The sequence below is a fragment of the Urocitellus parryii genome, chromosome 6 (genome assembly GCF_045843805.1).
Source record: "Urocitellus parryii isolate mUroPar1 chromosome 6, mUroPar1.hap1, whole genome shotgun sequence".
NCBI classification, from domain to species: Eukaryota; Metazoa; Chordata; class Mammalia; order Rodentia; family Sciuridae; genus Urocitellus; species Urocitellus parryii.
In genome coordinates this window covers 13,491,377-13,509,938 of record NC_135536.1, presented here as the reverse complement: position 1 = coordinate 13,509,938, position 18,562 = coordinate 13,491,377, and the positions used below count along the sequence as shown (strand labels likewise).

Genomic DNA, 18,562 nt, shown 5'->3' with positions numbered 1-18,562 from the left:
CAATGTTCGTAGCAGCTCAATTCACAACAGCTAAGCTATGGAACCAACCTATAAAACGTGGCATATGTACAAGATGGAATGTTACTCAACCATAAAAAAGAATAACTTTATGACTTTTGACAGTAAATGGATGGACCTAGAGACTATCATGCTGAGTGAAATAAACCAATCCCCCAAAACCAAAGATCAAATGTTTTCTCTGATATTCGGATGCTAACACACAACAAGGGGTGGGAGAATAGAAGTTCAGTGGATTAGACAAAGGGGAATGAAGGGGTGGGAATAGGAAAGACAGTGGAATTAATCAGACATAACTTTCCTATGCTCATATATAAATAAATGACCAGTGTAATTCCACATCATGTACAACTGCAGGAATGGGATCCTAATTAGAATAAGTCATATTTCATATATGTATAGTATGTCAAAATACAGTCGTCTGCTATGTGTATCTAAAAACATAATTGTGTATAAAATACGGGATCTGTACTATAAGAATCTTCCATGGAGCCCCAGAGCTGTATTCAAGGACTATCCAATGGCATTCTTCGATTTGCCATCATTTTGGTCTTGTCTGTTGTTTTCAGATGCCTAATACGGATTGAGGTTTGGAGAAAATGCAACATAGAACGTAAAATGGTGTGATGCTCAGATTGCTTCATTTTCTATTTATAATTAACATAAAGTAGACCGTAACAAGTGCCTCCTAGATTCTTGAATTTGTCAGCCCAGTAAAACCAACCCTCCCAAAACAAAACTGAACAAAAGCAATATGCTGCTTTTAATTTTGTCAAATAAAAATTAAAAATACATGGCAACTATCATATATCACATCATAGAATTTCATGAAACTGTGTGTTTGGTCTTTGGAAATATTACTGTGCTCCTCTCTTTTTGGTGGTCTGATGAAAACCCTTATAGACCTTCATGAATTGCATCCCCCACCCCCAGCCATTAGCAAATTTCGAAACAGAAGTAAACAAAAGATGAATTCTGTTCTAATATGTATCAGCTCTTCTCTATTGATAGGTTTATTTTTCCCAACAATCAGCTACCTCAAGCCATTTCAATTGTGCATGGTATTCCCTTCCTTCCTAAATCTGCTGGGAAGAGCTGACCATAGTTCCAAATGTCAGCGTGCAACAGAATCATGTGAGATACTTATTAAAATTCAAGCCCTGAGGACTGGGGACATAGCTCAGTTGGCTCAGTTGGTAGGGTGTTTGCCTAGCATTCCCAACACCATGAGTTCAATCCTCAGCAACACACACACACACACACACACACACACACACACACACACACACACATCCAGAGACTTGATATTATGGTTCCAGTGGTCTAACCAAGGAATCTGTATTTTAACAAACACTCCAGTTGATTCTGCTGAGAAATTGCTATATTCTGAGCAGCTCTGAGTGATATTTTAAGCAGCCATTAAGCTAATACAAGCTTTTCTCCTACCATTCTTGCATAAAAGTATTGAACCTGAATTGAGTCATGGGTAGACCAGCCATGTCCAATGAACGGCCTGCCCTAGTGGGAATAGTCTATATATCTTTACTATCAATATCATAGTGACTACCCACGTGTGGCTACTGAGCACTTGAAATGTGGTGTTACCAAGGAACTGAATTTTGAATTTTATTGAAATTTCACTAATTTAATTTTTACATTTAAATAGCCATATGAGCCTGTGGGCTTTCCTATTGCCCAGCATGGCTCTGGCTCTGACTTGACCACCAGTTTGCAAGAAATACAGAGAAGAGAAGGAAAAAACTAGAAGACAAAAGAGGAAGAGCCAAAAAGGGAGAAGATGGAAAGAAGGGAGGGGGAGGGAGGGAGAGTGAGGGAGGGGGGAAGAGAGAGAAAAATATGCAAAGAGATACAGAGAGTTTGTCTGTGTGTCTTCTGTTCTATACCACTGGTCTACATGTCTATTTTGGTGTGGAGAAATAGGTGCACTCATACGTTGCTGATAGGATTGCAAATTGGTGCCACTAATCCTGAAAGCAGAGTGGAGATTCCTTAGAAAACTTGGAATGGAACCACCATTTGACCAAGCTATCCCACTCCTCAGTTTATACCCAAAGAATTTAAAATCAGCATACTACAAGGACGAAGCCACGTCAATGTTTATAGCAGCTGAATTCACAATAGCTAAACTGTAGAAGCAAACTAGATGCCCTTCAATAGATGGATAAAAAAAACTGTGGTAAATACACAATGCAATATTACTCAGCATTAGAAGAGAATAAAATTATGGCACTTGCAGGTAAATGAATGGAGTTAGAGATTATTTTGCCAAGCAAAGTAAGTCAATCCCCCCAAACCAAAGGCTGAATGTTCTCTCTGATAAGTGGATGCTGATCCATAATGGGGCAGGGTGTGGGGGGTTGAGGAACTTTGATTGAGCAAAGGGAGGGGAGGAGGGGGCATGGGGGCAGGAATGTTGGTGGAATGAGATGGACATCATTACCCTAGGTACATGTATGACTGCACATATGGTGCGACTCTACATCGAGTACAACCAGAGAAATGAAAAGTTGTGCTCCATTTATGTACAATGAATCAAAATGCAATCTGCTATTATGTATAACTAATTAGAACAAAAAGAAAAAGAGAGAAATACAGAGAGGAGAGGGGAGGAGAGAGAGAATGCCTGTATCAATCAGAATCTATCTGGGAAAAGAATAATAGTCTATACTGGTTGTTTAACAGAGGAATTTAATACAGGGAACTAGTTTCGAAAGTGTGGAAAGAGCTAGAAAGAGCTAGAAAGCCAAATGGAATGTCAGCAACCCAGAGTTATGCTGTATCAGGGAGCCACTACCTCTCCTAGGACTTGGGGACCAAAGGAGATGATGTTACTAGAACCTCGGAGCTGGGACCACCTGTAAGAATTGGAATTATGGTGGAGGCCTCCTGGAGGAGGTCAACACCACAAAAATGAGGAGCCAGGGAGACCGCAGGAAGACGGACCCCGGGTTTCCCGCTCCCAGCCTTCAAGCTCTCACAGGTGCTTTCCATTGGCTGAACTCAATAGGAAGCCAGTCGGCCAGGGAGACTGAGGAGCATGGCTTGCAGGACACCAGCCGAGCAAGGAGGGACATGACTACGAACAGATCTAAGAACCAGGGCAAATGGCTGGCACCAAAACAAGCAAATGCGCCATTTGTATCCTGATTTGAGTCACCCAAGTGTGCAAAAAGGCATGTCTTTGATACAATCAGAAAACTTGAATATGTATTGGGTGTTGGATAATAATAAGGAATGATTGATTTCCTAAGGACTGATTATTTTTGATGTATCGTCATGAGTTAGAAAGGCATACTAAAAAAAATGTGGGGAATAAATGAAGTGATATTGGCCAAATTTGCATAGTTCAGACCTCACTTAGGAGCTTATGGGAGTTCTATGTAGCTCTTTCTACTCTTCTGTTTGTGAAAAATTGTCTAATAAAATTTAAAAATGAATTTGAAGTATTTTTTTTAACTTGTTCGTGTGTGATAACATATCACTTTTTTTCTCCCTCTCCCCTCTCCTTTGATCCATATTCCTTTTCTTCTATCAGGCAGTCTTCATGGGCATTGGGTGAATTTTTTGTTGACTCGAATCTATAGATATCACCCCCACTTACCCCCCCCCCAGAATTGCTCTAACGAATATTCTATTCTCAAGTGTCAAAACTAAAGCTGCATCATAAGTTGGCTTCGGATAAGAAACTATGACACCACAAGGGTGGCCAAGATTTTAATATTAATTTCCAATTAGACTTTTTTTGAGTCTACAAAGAGATAATAGTCTTAAAAATGCAGCTGTGCTGGGAGGAAGAGTATCTAAGGTCAGAAGGTAAGGATATTTATAATAGCTGGCCAGCTTTCCAGGCCCAGGAAAATAAATTGGGGGCAGAAGTCAGGAAGTAGAGAGGCTCAGAGTATGAAATTAGAGTAAGAAACGACCTAGTCAACCAGGAAGGTGAGGGATCAGAGTCCAGGACCATGATCAGGACTCCACTTAATCTGGGGGAGAAGCATCAGGCCCACTTCATAAACCAGCGGCACCCACCATGGTTCCAAAAGTGAGAGTGGAACTTGCGGTGGCAGGAGCCTGAGACACGGACTGCGGGACCCCACTCCTGTTGCCTGTGCTTTTGGCTCATGAGGGGTGCACAAGGTCCTGCACGTTCCTGGGCAGCAGCTGACATTTCTTGATTTGGAAACTTACCTCAGCACAAAGAAGAGGCACAGTGCAGAAACGTGAGGCCCACATCACACCCACAGGTAGCAGAGAATAGGGTCCGGGATTGGTCAAGACCCCCCACACCCTCTCTGGCCTTTTAATGGGTGTGACACAAAATGCCTAACCTTTTGGAGGAAAGGAGAAAAGATTTAGTTTAGCTCACAGTTTAAGGTTTACAGTCGAGGTGGGGGGAATAGGGGAAAGGGGCCAAGGGACAAGATTCAGTCAGTCCACAAAGGCACACATCAACCAGTGACCTACTTCCTCCACTCATGCCCCACCTGCCTGCAGTTTCCATCCAGTAATCCTTTCAAATTTTAATCCATCAAATAGATGAATCCACTGATGAGATTAAGCCCTCATGATTCAATCCCTTCCTAAAAGACCCACCTCTGGTCATTGCTGCCTTGAGCTCAACACATGAGCTTCTGGGGGACACTCCAGATCCAGACCATAACGCCATGTAAGCTTCTCCATGGGTCCAAAGCGATGTCAAGTTTCAGCCATGGCATTCCTGGAGAGTTCAGGAATGGGAGGAGGCACATTACTTGATCATCTATACTCTCCACAAAGAGTAACAAGATTGACTCCTGATTATTGAGCATAATTTTAAGGTGTGCTAGTGCAGATGCTGGAGAGGAGTTGGTGGAGGTAGAAGATGAAATAAGAGTTGATAAACTTGATAGTTGTTGAAGCTGGCAATGGGTGTGTGGATTCAGTATGTCACTCCACTTTAATGTCTATGTTCAAAGTTTTCTTTAGTAAAATGCTTTTTAAAAGTTTCTAGACAGGGCTAGGGATATATCTCAGTTGGGAGAGTGCTTGCCTTGTGTGCACAAGGCCCTGGGTTCAATCCCCAGCACCACACACAAAAAAAAGTCTTTAGATGATATGGCATAATGTTACAGTTTGATAAAGCCAAGTAATGTGTATACAAGTGTTTGGGATCTTATTCTGTATTCTTTGGACACGCTTTAACATTTGTATAGACAATTCCACTTTTAAGTTTTTGTGTGCCAAATTCAACATCTAGGCCCAGTTTCTTTTTTTTTTTTTTTCTGAGTATAGGCCACGTTATCTTCTTTGCATTACTCATAATTTCCACTTGAAAACTGGACAATTTTGATTGTATTGTACCAACTATTGACTTAAGTATTTTCCTTATTAGTTTTAGTATGATTTTAATATCTAAATGGTGCATTTCCTCTCCCCAGAGGAGAGGGTATCTGCTGCTGTTTCTGCTCAGCTTTACATCCTTATTTTTGTTAGTCTGGCTTCCCAGGGTCCCATTGACCCTAGATCAGTGGTTGATGGGGTCTGTGCTTGTTCAGCCCCTGGACTTCCAGGCTCTGTCCACCATTAGTTTGTGCAGGTGGAACGGCTGGCTCAGTGGCCAGCTCAGGTCAGCCTCAGCTCTCCCTTGCATCTCCTGGTCTCTCCTGCACTCCACAGTTTCCTCTTGGCCAGGGGTTTTCTATGACTCTGCTCCAAGGTCTCTACATCAAATTCCTGCTGGCTCACCTCTGTACTCTGCATTTTTCCTTCTGAGTTGGCCACTTTGAATTGACAAAGTCATAAGCTTTGCATTGCCGTGACCCCTGCCCCTGGGTCTGCCCCGTCAAGCAATGACACTGCTGGTTTTCATGCAATGGCTTAGTGCTAGAGAAGCCTGGAGGCTTGGGGCTGAAGGAAGCCCCGGTAGGAAGGCCATGGGCTCCAACAGTTCTTATCCAAAGCTCTAGAAGCTTCTCAAAAATAAATAAATTTCTTGTCTGCCTTTGATCAATTTTCAGAGCCCCCAAATGACTGTTCTGCAATGTTAGATGTGTACCTGCTTTTAGCAGAGAAACTGGTTGACCTATTCATAATTCTAGCGCCAGGTTCCCTCCTACTATCTGTCTACTCTTTAATGTTTCCAGTGTTACACACTCACGTGTGCGTGCACACATACACACATGAAAGAATAACAATAGGGCTAAATTTCTTTTCAGCAAGTAAAACTGAGGTCCAAAGAGAAAAAGACTCAGAAAAGGGGAATTCAATTTCTCTGGAAGTGGCAGTTCTGGGAAGAATTCATTTTTACCATCACTGATACTTTCCAACGCAGGAGCTATCCATTTGCCAAGCACAATTCCAAAGAATAAAGGTTGAATGAATATATCTAAGGCTACCCCAAGAAGTTAAGTTTGCATATGGCCTAAAAAGTACTTTAAGCAGAAAACTTTAAAACAATTAAATAATTCCAAAACTAAATATTCCATGCAGATTTTTAAAAATAAAAAAATTATTTCTTGATCCTAGAATCTGAAATATTATCACAATCATCCCTTTTGCTTAAGGACAGCACCATAAAACACCTTTGGTGGCTGTGTGCTATGGAGCATGCCTGTAATCCCAGCGGCCCGGGAGGCTGAGGCAGGAGGATCTTGAGTTCAAAGCCAACCTCAGCAATGGCAAGATGCTAAGCAATTCAGTGAGATACTGTCTCTAAATAAAATATAAAATAGGGTTGGGTGTGGCTCAGTTTTCAAGTGCCCCTGAGTTCCTATCCCCCCCCCAAAAAAACACCTTTGGTAAAGGGATTAATGTATTAACTCACAGATGATACCATGGTTTCTTCACACCTAAATAGAAGGAACTGCAGAAGAAACCTAAAACACATTTCTATTGCTTTGTTTCTAATTCTTTAAAAGAAATTGTGTCTCCTTCCTTTACCAGCTGGGAGGTTCTGCCCCTAAGGAGGTGTAGGCATTTAAGTACACACACCCATTTAAGAGCGTGGATCAAAGGGTTTGAGCCTGACCTGTCACTGAGAGAGGAAAAAAAGTAGTACGATACCTTCAACATCAACATGCCTTGGATTTGTAAGAAAAGGAACAATGTATCTTAGAACTTAGAGTCCTAGGGTATCTAGATAACGGCTTCAACAAACTTAATACCAAGTTTACAGTGAAGTATTTTCAAATCACTGACATTTATTTCTTAAGATCCAAACATAGTTCACTGAAGTCAAAGAAGGTTAGATTGAAAAAAAATTACATGTCTAAAAATCTTACAGCTGAAGATTATCACAGTTGAAATATCATTACAGTGCAAATTATTAATCTCTTAACCCCAGAAGAGTTAAAGGACTGATACAGAGGAAGAGTTCAATGTAAAAGTCAAGGCAGAAAACACAACTAAGATTCAAACATTTGCCTTATATGATCCATTTATTAACATTTTTTAAATTTTTCTTTCTCTCCAGGACAAATATTTTGTAATTATAATGGGTTATTGATTTATAGAATGTACTAAATTTTGGTAATAACACGCTGTAAAACCCTCTACTACATAATCATTCACATGACCTAAGTCCCAAGGACAGGAAGGCAAGGTTCAGGTTGATAACATTTTGTATTCCACTAAAACTGGTTTTAGGGCAAGAACCATTTGACTTTTATCTGACAGTTGCTAGCTTGTTTCCTTCAAGATGTGCTTAGCCACCACTCCCCCTTCTCCCATCTGTCTCCCCTGGCACTTGGCCTGTCCCCCCAAGTACATCTCTCACAGTTCTTCAGCAATCTGGTCATGTCACTTGACTGTGGACTTCTCAAGCTTCAGACCCTACTCCCTCCTTTTCAGAAGGTAGGTCCCCTCCAACCTCAGAGGCAAATTCCTACAATTTCCCTTTTCCCAAATCCACCTATTTCCACCTCCCTGCTCTTTCATCGCCCCTATCTGATTACAGAAGTGCATCCTCTCTGAGCCCAATCTCTTCCCCTGTGCTCTGATGCTCTGTCTCCGGGCTCAGGAACCCTGTCAGCCTCCCCATCCAAATGAGGCCTTTCCACAAGCATTTCCCTTGCCTAAATCTCTCAGATTAAAGCAACTCTGCCCACCGCACCGACTCCTACCAATAAGGCCCGATGCACCCTGCTTTCTCAGCCGTTGCCTACTAACACCTTCCACTTGATAATCACCCACTCAGCAATACTTTTGCCCCCACCATTCTGCTCTAAGCAAAGCCAACCACCACATTCTGGTCCTTAAATCTAAGTCTTCTTAAAATTTACCTCTCCAGTCATCTCAACGGCATGACTGGTGCTTCTGATTTCTCCTTATTTTGAAGATGGCCCTTGGCTTCAGCAACTCCTCTATCCCTGACATTCTTTTTTCCTTTTTTTTTTTTTTCTTCTTTTAGTTGTAGTTGGACACAATATCTTTGTTTTTATGTGGTGCTGAGGATGGAACCCTGGAGGCCTCACTGGTGCTAGGCGAGCGCTCTACCGCTGAGCCACTACCCAGCCCTTCCCTGACATTCTTATCCACTCTAAGGCAGTAATGACCACAGCTTTGATCAATTGTAGGAGGAACTGTGGACTTGAGCAAACACTTCCACAAGTGGAACACTAATTCATTTAATCAGATTATGAACAAATTTGTCATTTGATCCTTATAACCCACTGAGGCTTACCTACTAGGTGGGTATTATCTCAAAGATGAGAAAAATAAGAACCACACTCAAAATGATTTGGATAAGGTCACACATGAAGGGTCAAATCATGACTCCTGCCCAACTGTCAACTTAAAAACCCATGTTCCCTTCCAGACTATCATCATATGAAGAGTTAAAAGATAGCTAAAAAAAAATGAAGATATACTGATTATCTTGGAGAGAGACCAAGAGGCCAATGATGCTAATACTACCTAAGGGGAAAGAAAGGAAAAAGAAAAAAAAAAAAAAAACAGCTAAAATCTCCTCTCAGGCCTATTCCCATGCTAAACTGAAGAATACTAAATAAATTGTTCATATTTAAAATTTCCAAGGCTCAAATAGAATGCCCACAGCAGACATCCGGTGAGCTCTGGGACATTGCTTCAGTAGTTCGACTGCTACTATAAACAACATGTGTAAGCCATTCCTCTCCCTTCTAAAGAAAAAGTCAGCAGCTGTTTGCTAATTTTTTTTTTTTTTTTTTTTTGGTGGATGAAGACATTGCCAACTTACATATATCATTTTTATTTGGATTCTTTTTTCTTTGCAGTGCTCCCGAGAAATTAAAAAAATGTATTAAATTTAGCTCTATAAAACCCAAACTCATCTTCAGATTGGGTTGGAAAATTCTCCCATTTAGATATTTTCCTTAAATCAAAACAAACACAATTTAGAAAATTTAATGCAAAATCTTAAAGGCTGGCAAATTGTCTGAACATTAAAATTATCATTTTCCCCCATAGGACTAGACTAACTTATTTGATATTTACAAAGTCAAAGATAAATTTTGGTTGATGGAAGATATTTTAAATACTTTGCTATTTGAAAAGCTTCATTAGTTTTAAAAATCAAATTCAAATGCTTTCAAGTTTGGGGCCTAATAGCACCTCCTAAATAGCTTACCCACTTCCTTGGTCCCTGAAGACACAGCCTACTTGCCCCTCCCCCCCCCACACACACACACACACACGCTCATTAACTGGATAAGTATCTTGAAGTCTCTCTGCCCTCTGCAACTGACCATTGAAAGGTTAAAAGAAACTGAAGGCTTTATTTGAGAGGATATTTAATGTTCTAATTGAGTAGGTAGAAGAAAGCCATTCCTTCTTTCCTAGGGTTCTGTTATTTAGTTTTGTTTTTTTCTCTTTAAAGAAACATTAGGAACTAAAACTCAAAAAACAAAAACAAACAAAAACCCAACCATACGATATAGTGTTAACTAAAATCAAATTCAATGGCTGGGTACATTTTCTACTAGAGTTATGTTCAACTAACTGTAGTTGAAAACCTTTGGGAATGCTGTGAAAAACTGTGGCAGCAAAGATGAAGTTCAACCACAAATTCTACTGTTTATAAAGAAATAAACAGCAAAATTACTGTAGTTAAAATATTGCTGTAAGCATACCGTTGGAGTGTCCTCTTGCTAACATTAGAATTACATGCTTCACCACTGTCTGGTTGCTAAGCTTCCTTAAGCAGATGGTTCATCTCTGACACAACTTAGTTTCAGAAAAGTCAATGAGTTAGGTCTGGTTTAGATCAACGTACATGGTATGCAGAGCAGTCAGCTATGGTTTCAGTGTCACGGCAAAAACATTAGGTACTACAGCTTTCAGACAATGGTACATACTTAAACAGCAGTCATGTAATATCATGTTCTGTGACATTTGGATGTGCCATCACCCACAACAGTTTCCAAACTAGGTTAAACTACAGCATGAGGGAGGAACCAGGTGTTTTGGTCAAGGAAACATGTAAAAATGTCAAAAAAGACACTTCAAATATGATGACATACCACTTAAATATCCACTCTGCATTTCCTTTTCAAAATAAAAGACTTCTTGAATGTTCCATTTTTTCAAAATGAAGGATTATGTATTTTTTTAAGCTCAGAAACTAGTATTTCAGGTGCTCCACACAGGAATCAAATAGGACCCATCAGTGAAAGTATCTTAAGGCGTATATACGAATCTATTGAAGATGGTCCTCAACTTAATATGGTTCAATTTCATTTGCAGACTATATGTAAAAATGCATTCTACTATAAAATATGTAAATAAATTAATTTTGAAAAAAGAACCAGGAACTTATGGACACTGTATATAGATTATATTAAAGAGCTATTAGTACTTTTTAGATGTGAAAAAAAAAATAGTACTTGCAAGAAAACAGAATTCTGTCCTGTATCAGTATTGTTCACCATTTATTGTGTATGTGTGTGTGTGTTTTACTAGGAATTGAATTCAGAAGTGCTCTACCACTGAACTATATTCCCATCCCTCATTTTTTTGTTTTTGAGATAGGATCTCATTCAGTTGCAGAACACTTGACCTCAAAGTTGTGATCCATGTTACTTATTCTGAGTAATTTGATATAGATTCTGTATTTCCTATTAACCCATTCTTATTCTTAGTTATTCTATAATGAATCATGATTATAGCATCAGAGGTTTTTTGTTGTTCCTACTGGACCGAAAAAACATGGTTAAATATGAATTTTACCTTGCTACTCTTAAAGTGCATTACCTTAGAAAAATGAAACTACTGTTTGTAAAGCAGAAAGGGGGGAGAGAGGTCAGGAACCACAGAACAAGAATGAGCCACCAAAAGGTTTATTGGGGGGGCGGGCGCTCCCGGGCGAGGTTCAGGGTCCATGAAAGGGTGTGGGCCTGGGAAGTCGAGGGCGGGAAAGGCAAGAACAATGTTAATAAGGGAAACTGGGGGTAGGAGGGCCTCGCCATCTAAACTGCAGCTACCAACAGCAGGCTGGCGAGCAGAGTTTAGGGGTTGGTCAGGGTGACTGTTTCAGCCAGCAGGAACCCAAGGTGGTTGGGGTCCTGCTGCCAGGTCAGCCTCTGATTGGCCATTTCCGGTCTACTCAGGCAGGTGGAAAGTCCCTGCCCACAGCTGCCATGAAAGAGGAGGAGGGGGAAGGAAAGGCTGCCGACCCAACACTGTGACAAGAAACCACTACCGCTACTGCTATCAGATGGAAGCTTTATAATCCAGAAATTTTGTATGCTGCGAAACAATACTAATTTGAACTTAAGAATATACTCATTAAGAATACTCATTAAGAATAAATTTTTATTTTTGCTTGTAAAGAAATGCATATTAAAGGTTTTCATCACAAAAATGATATTAAAATAATTACTTTATTACAAAGATAATATTTGATGAACAGGATAAAACTTTCACATAAGAATTAAAGGATGGAATTAAGAATATTTAGCCAATACACACTAAGCCAATACAACATGTGACTTTGGCAACTCCAATTTATTTTATAATCCTAGATTTGGGCATTTGGGGGGAACTGCTTTATATGAATCCAGTTCTCAAACTTTGCAAAGGCAATCTTTTTACAGTATTTCATCAAGGCATCACTTTTTAAGTTATTCTGAGTTATACACTTTAAAATAATATATATTTTAGCTATGACTTTTAAATGTCAATTGTTATTCACTACCATTGATTAGTTGTTACTAGAATTTACTCAAAACAAATTCAGTGAATTCTGCATATATTGACATAAATGAAGCAAAAATTTATGATATGGAAGTCTTAATTTTTCTCTGAATTTCTTTCCAAATCTTTAGTTGGATACCTGTTCCCATGAAAAGTTTACCTAATGTTGTACCATATTAGGTCATTTTTGTCTAAAATTCAGTAAGATTTCACTGGTGTACTAAATTTCTTTTGTAATGTGAAAGTAATTTTGGGATAACTCTTTCAACCTTATAGGAGATGGCTAAATAAGCCACAAAACAATATAAATGCTTTAATTATAATAACTAAAAATGCTTTTATTTTAAAAAAAAAGATTTTTCAACTTTATGGTAGTTCAAAAGTAGTGCATATTCAGCAGAACTCCATACTTTAGATTTGGAATTCCACTTGTCCTGGTTAACAACATGTAGGACAACACCCTCTTGATGGGGCAGCAGCAGTGAGCGGCAGCTCCGGTCAGCCAAAGAATCATCAGGGCAAGCAGCACACTGCAGAGCATGTGCTGGTGGGCACAAGGTGTGGTACGTGCATTTTCAATTTACAATGTTTTTAATTTATTGTGGGGTTTAGTAGAGGAGCATCTATGATGCCAACTGGGCAGAGCTCCGTAGGCAGTTGAACATTTCTCGTATGTACTGCTACAGGAACCTCCTTTACAATGTATGGAAGAATGGCAATATAAATAAGTTGGTTAAGAAGAGAAGTGACACTGTGTGAAGCAGTGTCACCTGTTCATTTTTTTTTTAGAAAAACAAGTTTTAACCATCAACATATAATCAAAACTTCCAGTCTCCCAGACACGTTAGAAATATACAGTTAATCACAGCAGAATTGACAATCAAAATTCGCTCTAGTTGGAGCCAGACCTCTTTACATATTTAACTAGTCTTATTTTCACCTTTTCTTGCTATACAAATGTTTCTATTTCTAAGGCATTGCTACATTTACAAAATCTGCAAGAAAAAGCTCTTCAATGTACAACTTCAAAGTATAAATACAAACATCCTCATACAATTAAGCTTCAAGTCAGGATTTTGTATAATGGGCTTATAAAAATTAAAGATTCATTCTTCAGTTCTAAACAGCTGGTGCTGGTGCAAGGAAGTAATTTCACTGATCCTGGGGATGCAAGTATGTCTCATGGCTGTGGTGGTGGTGGTCGTCACATCAACCTATATGCATGAACCACATACCCAGAGATGTAGGGGACTGGCGACCTCTTCAGAGAAAATCTTCTTCTCAGCCTTTTTATACAAGTTCTTCTAAAGGGTCCATTTTCTGCACTATGTAAAGAAGCCACTTTCTTTTCTTTTGTGTAAATCGCTTGAGGTTTAAAAAAGATGAACTACATGTCCCTATCCTAACAAGAGCTTGAAAATCAAATAAAGAAATAAAAAGCTGAAACAGAGAAAATTAAAAGAAAGAAAAAAGAAAGAAAAAGCTGATATATATATGTAGCTACTAGGTATTTTGTCTTCCCTTTTTTATTTTTTTAAATTAAGATAAATCAAAAGTTTCTAGCTTAAGTTAGGTAAAATCAGAGAAGAGAAAAAAGTAGATTATATAGCAAATACTTCTCTTGACACCTGTAATTTCTAAAACCACTAAGAGCATTTTAATAAGAATTAATTTTTATTAAAATTTATATTAAATTATATAATTAATTACATAATTTGATCTATATTAAATTTATTTAAATTAACTTTATTAAATCATTAATTTAAATAAAATTTAATAAATTTTAAAATATAAATTATAATTTACTATAAATTAATTTTATTAAATAAACAATGATAAAATAAGTTTAAATCAAACAATATTAATAAAATAAATTTAAATCAAACAATATTAATTTATATAAATTTAAATTAATATATTGAATTATTTATATTTAAAATTTATTAAATTTTATTTAAGTTAATTTTAATAAAAATGTTCTTAATGGTTTTAGAAACTACAGGTGTCACAGAAGTATATGTTATATAATCTGCTTTTTCTCTTCTCTGATTTCACCTACTTAAACTAGAAACTTTTGATTTATGTTTTATCTTAATATACAAAAATTAAAAAAAGGTTTTCATCTTTTAAAATTCATATTATTTTCTTTCTTTTTTTTTTTGATCAAATGTTTTTAAAAAATGTGTTAATGTGTTTATAAGCATTACTGAAGAGCCCAGAAAAGCAGGTAGATAAATAGTCCAGATATTTAATGATGCATTCTTACAAATTAACTTTTACATTGGAAATTGTTCATGTGATTCCACTTTTGGTTTGACTCAAAAATACTCTTCCTTCTGGACATATTTAACTTCTAGAAAACTGAATTAATGTGAAATGACTTTTCTATAGAAATGGAAATAAGTAAAATGGATAGGTGTCATACTATTTGGATTAAAAGAATCTTAGAATTTACCCACTAAACTTCATGTTCAGGCCCTCCCCACTGTAATTTTCTTTTAGTAGTTTTACAATGTTTTCTTCTATAAACTAAAGAATTCACAACTTTTGCAATGTTATATTTTGTTTTCATATACTCTAAATCTGAGATATATATATATTTCATATGGGTCGGATTTTTCTTCTTTCCTATTATTTCAATGTATCATTTTTATCTTAATACAATTAAATTTAACAAATATAATCATAAAAAAAAGAGGTTGGAGCTAATGGTTCACTAATGCTCCTCTGTACAGTTGCTCACAAAAGTACATAAGAATTGATTACTGCTGATGATTACCTGATACATTGGAACAAAATTTTATAAACAAAAAGTGCTATAGCAAAGAAAACAAAAAAAATTTAAGTCCTATAGCAAACACACACACACACACAAAAGAAAAAAAAGACAAATTACCTAGTATATATATCGACTTTTTTTCTTTCTCTTTTTGTCTACAAATACATGACCTTGTTTTCCAAAAGGCCACTCTGTAAAAAAAGTACAAAGTGTTTATGGCTTCTTTAAAGTGCTAAATCATCTCTGGCTTGAGAAATACCTATTGCTTTAGAAGGTCCTGTAGTACAACTCTGGCGCTATTATCCGGGGACACTGGCAATGGTGTAAAGGTGGGCATGAAATCTGAGATAGGTTTCAAAAGCAGATGCCCAGGTCCACCAGGTCCAACTCCAGCTAGGTTAACAAGTGGCACAGCTGCCGAACGTGGAGCCAAGAATGGACTCATGTCAGTTCTTCTACCAGCTCTGAATTCTGCTGCATCTAAATGATAAGATATGGGTTATTTAGTCTCCATCCATCACAAAGAGGTCAAATTGAAATAACCTTCTAATATAAATAAGAGCATAAAGAAAGCTATCCCTATACTGTCAAGGAGATTAACATAGATACATGAGTCAATTTACCACATATAGACTTTAAAATTCTACTTCCATGGTAGTAACACTGGTGTTTAGCACAGTTTTTGGACTGTTCTTTAATTGTTCAGAAGGAGAGCACAAATAGACGTTAATTTGTAAACATTGATACTTATTTGCATTATGAAAATCTGATTAAAGTTTATTTGGTAACTTGGAACATTTTCTGGTTAAAAAACACAATGCTACATATGTGCTTTAGGTCTCCAGATCTGGCTCCATAATCATATGCTACTGGATTCTGGATCCCACAAGCAGAATCTATGAAATATATATATATGGTGAAGGAGAATAAGAAATAAAATTATTTATATGAATAACTAATGCTTTATTAAACATATTAATGCTGTTGCTTTATCCTTAATCAATAAGCTTTACTTACTAGAACAACAGCTTTTTAAATGGTGTTACCTATGTTGCAAGGCAAACTCTTACCCACCTAAAAAATAAAGGACTTGAGAATTTAAGATTTCCCAGTAATTACAATGGTCATGAAAAATGCTGGTGCCCATATTGTAATAATAACAATTAGAATCGATACTAATTTACCAGAAGGAAAGATAATAGATGCATATATTACCTGATCATCTTTTAGATATTCAATTAGACTATATCTTATCAAATTGGGCTGACACAATTCATTTTCACTGGAATAGGTATTTGGCACATGGTCTAATGTATTAGTGACTAGAATTCTGCTTTTACACAAGACCACTAACAAGTTCACAGCTTGTAGTTGACACTTCAGCAATGGAAAACTCAAATACATCAGGCCTCCTAACACAAAGAAAGTACTAAGACAAATTCATTAAATCTAGTTGTTATCAAGTACTCCTGGATCCCCGAGCTAGATTTTCCTGTGAATGACAACTTCCTAAACTGGAAGGCTTCTGATATTATCCACTAAGCTCTGACATATTTCTTAAATTTGCTTTAATTCATGCAAATACTATTATCAGTTCATCATTGGCTTGTGTCCCTGATCAACACCAAGCAAGCTGGTTCCAAAGTGATAAAAGAAAAAGAAAGGGTATAACAGGGGGAAAGGGAGAGGGAAGAAGAGCAAAGTAGAGAGAGGGAGGGGAAGACCTTGCCATAAGGAATTGAGAATCTCCTTCAAGATGCTATAGTCTAGTGTAACCAAAAAAAAAAAAAAAAAGTTTTCAGTATTGTCTAAACCTCTTGGAAAAAGTAATGACTTTTCACTGAATTTGGTAGTCAAACCTAAACAAAAAATAACTTTTATCAATGGAAAAATTTTATATAAATTTTATTTATCTTTTTCTATAAAAGTTTGGAAAAAATGAGAAGAAAAAAGTTCAAAAAGTAAGAGATATTTGTTCATATTAAGCTTTTAAAATTCTATAAATAATTTTATCCAAATTTAAGTATATGGTATGTGATACAAACTAAAGAGTACATAATAACATACATCTTTAATCTACACTAAAATGCACATCTATATTAAAATATAAAAACTTCAGAAAGATCTTCTAATAAAAAATAGTTTAATGAGTCAGTTTTCTGACCTGATCTTATACATATGCCAAGTGACACTTCAATTTTCAAAGGGAAAAAAAAGCTACACATCTGACTCTGATTAGTAATAAGCACCATTAGTGAGAAAGGCAAACAGTTTAACAGGCAAAAGTTTTAACCAGTTCACCATCATTTCCAGAAGAATAATTCAAAGAGGCTTATGTAAAGAGAGAATTATTCTGAAATACAAAGGAAAAATATTTCATACTATTTAAATTAATCTAAGCCAATTAAATATCAGACTGCTACAATATATAAAGCCTTATTGGAATTTTGAAAGCAGTATTAATGTTTTTAAAAGCACTAAAAATTTAGTCAATATCACTAAAAGCAAAATCATCAGTTAGACATTCTATTTTTCACTTTGAGAAAAAAATAAGTATTTGCATTTACCTTTAAAACTTCCTGGTACATTTGCACCTTGCTCTCTCCTTCCTGGTGAGTCTAGACATTTCATGGCATGAGCAGAAAGTTTTGGTGGTGGAACAGACGGATGAGATTCTGTTTCCAGAAATTTAACAAAAAGTTCTGAAAAAGACTAAGAAAAAAATCTTTTGGTTACATTAGACTAGATAATAAAATTACATTTACTGTAACTAAGAAAACATACCAGCTATTTTAATTAAAAATTGATCATGCTATGTCAATCTTTCTCTTTTTTTTTTAACAAATCAGCTTTATGGACAAATGAAAATGCAGCACTTTAGATACACTGTTTTTACAGAATTTTTTACAATTCAGTAAATAATCTTTGTGACAACACCTGTTTCAAACACCTTACTGTCAGATTTAGCTAACTAAGTGCCATTAATGACACTTAGACGTCAGTCTTTTTTCTTCTCTTATTTTTTTCCCCCTATGGTAGTGGGGATTGAATCCAGGTGTGCTTTAACCCCCTTTTAATTTTTTTTAAATTTTGAGATAGGGCCTTGCTGAGGCTAGCCTTGAACTTGCCATTCTCCTGCCTCAGTCTCCCAAGTCACTGGGATTAGAGATGTATAACAGCAATGCCTGGCAAAACATAAAATTTTATCAATGGAAAACATTCATTAAAAATAAGTCCCCTTTTTCCAGCAGTACTGGGGACTGAACCAAGGGCCTCATGCATGCTAGGCAAGTGCTCTACCAGAACCCCCAGTCTTTAAACATGATTTCCTAAATTAAGATCCAATCAGTGATAGTGTGCTTGTCTTGCATGCAACAAGGCCCTGAGTGTTCAATTCCCAGCACCAAAAAAAAAAAAAAAAAATGCAATCAATGAATAATAGGCAAAAGATTAGTAACATGATCAAGTTAAAATAATATTGTAGCATATATCTTTCTTTTAGATTAAATTCTGTCATCCAAATAAAACAGGGTCTTCCTATCTTTTGTGTCCTTTTAATTACAAAAATAAAAGAAAAAGCCCTATATTCTATAGTGC

At 36.8% G+C, this 18,562-nt stretch overlaps 1 protein-coding gene across 3 annotated transcripts in view; it reads right to left on the bottom strand.

Moving 5' to 3' along the window:
- Positions 1-11,820: 11,820 nt before the first annotated feature.
- The window catches only part of Trip11 (thyroid hormone receptor interactor 11), a 70,712-nt gene continuing 63,970 nt past the window's right edge, over positions 11,821-18,562 (bottom strand). For 2 of the 3 annotated variants that reach the window (XM_026394203.2, XM_077800317.1), the window contains exons 20-21: positions 17,533-17,677; positions 14,169-15,445 (exon numbers count right to left, since the gene is read on the bottom strand). In XM_026394203.2, the coding sequence (XP_026249988.2) occupies positions 15,225-15,445; positions 17,533-17,677 (366 nt within the window). In that variant the 3' untranslated portion in view covers positions 14,169-15,224. Of the gene's footprint in view, positions 13,627-14,168; positions 15,446-17,532; positions 17,678-18,562 lie in introns of those variants that run through there. The other variant, XR_013343791.1, reaches the window with a different exon arrangement.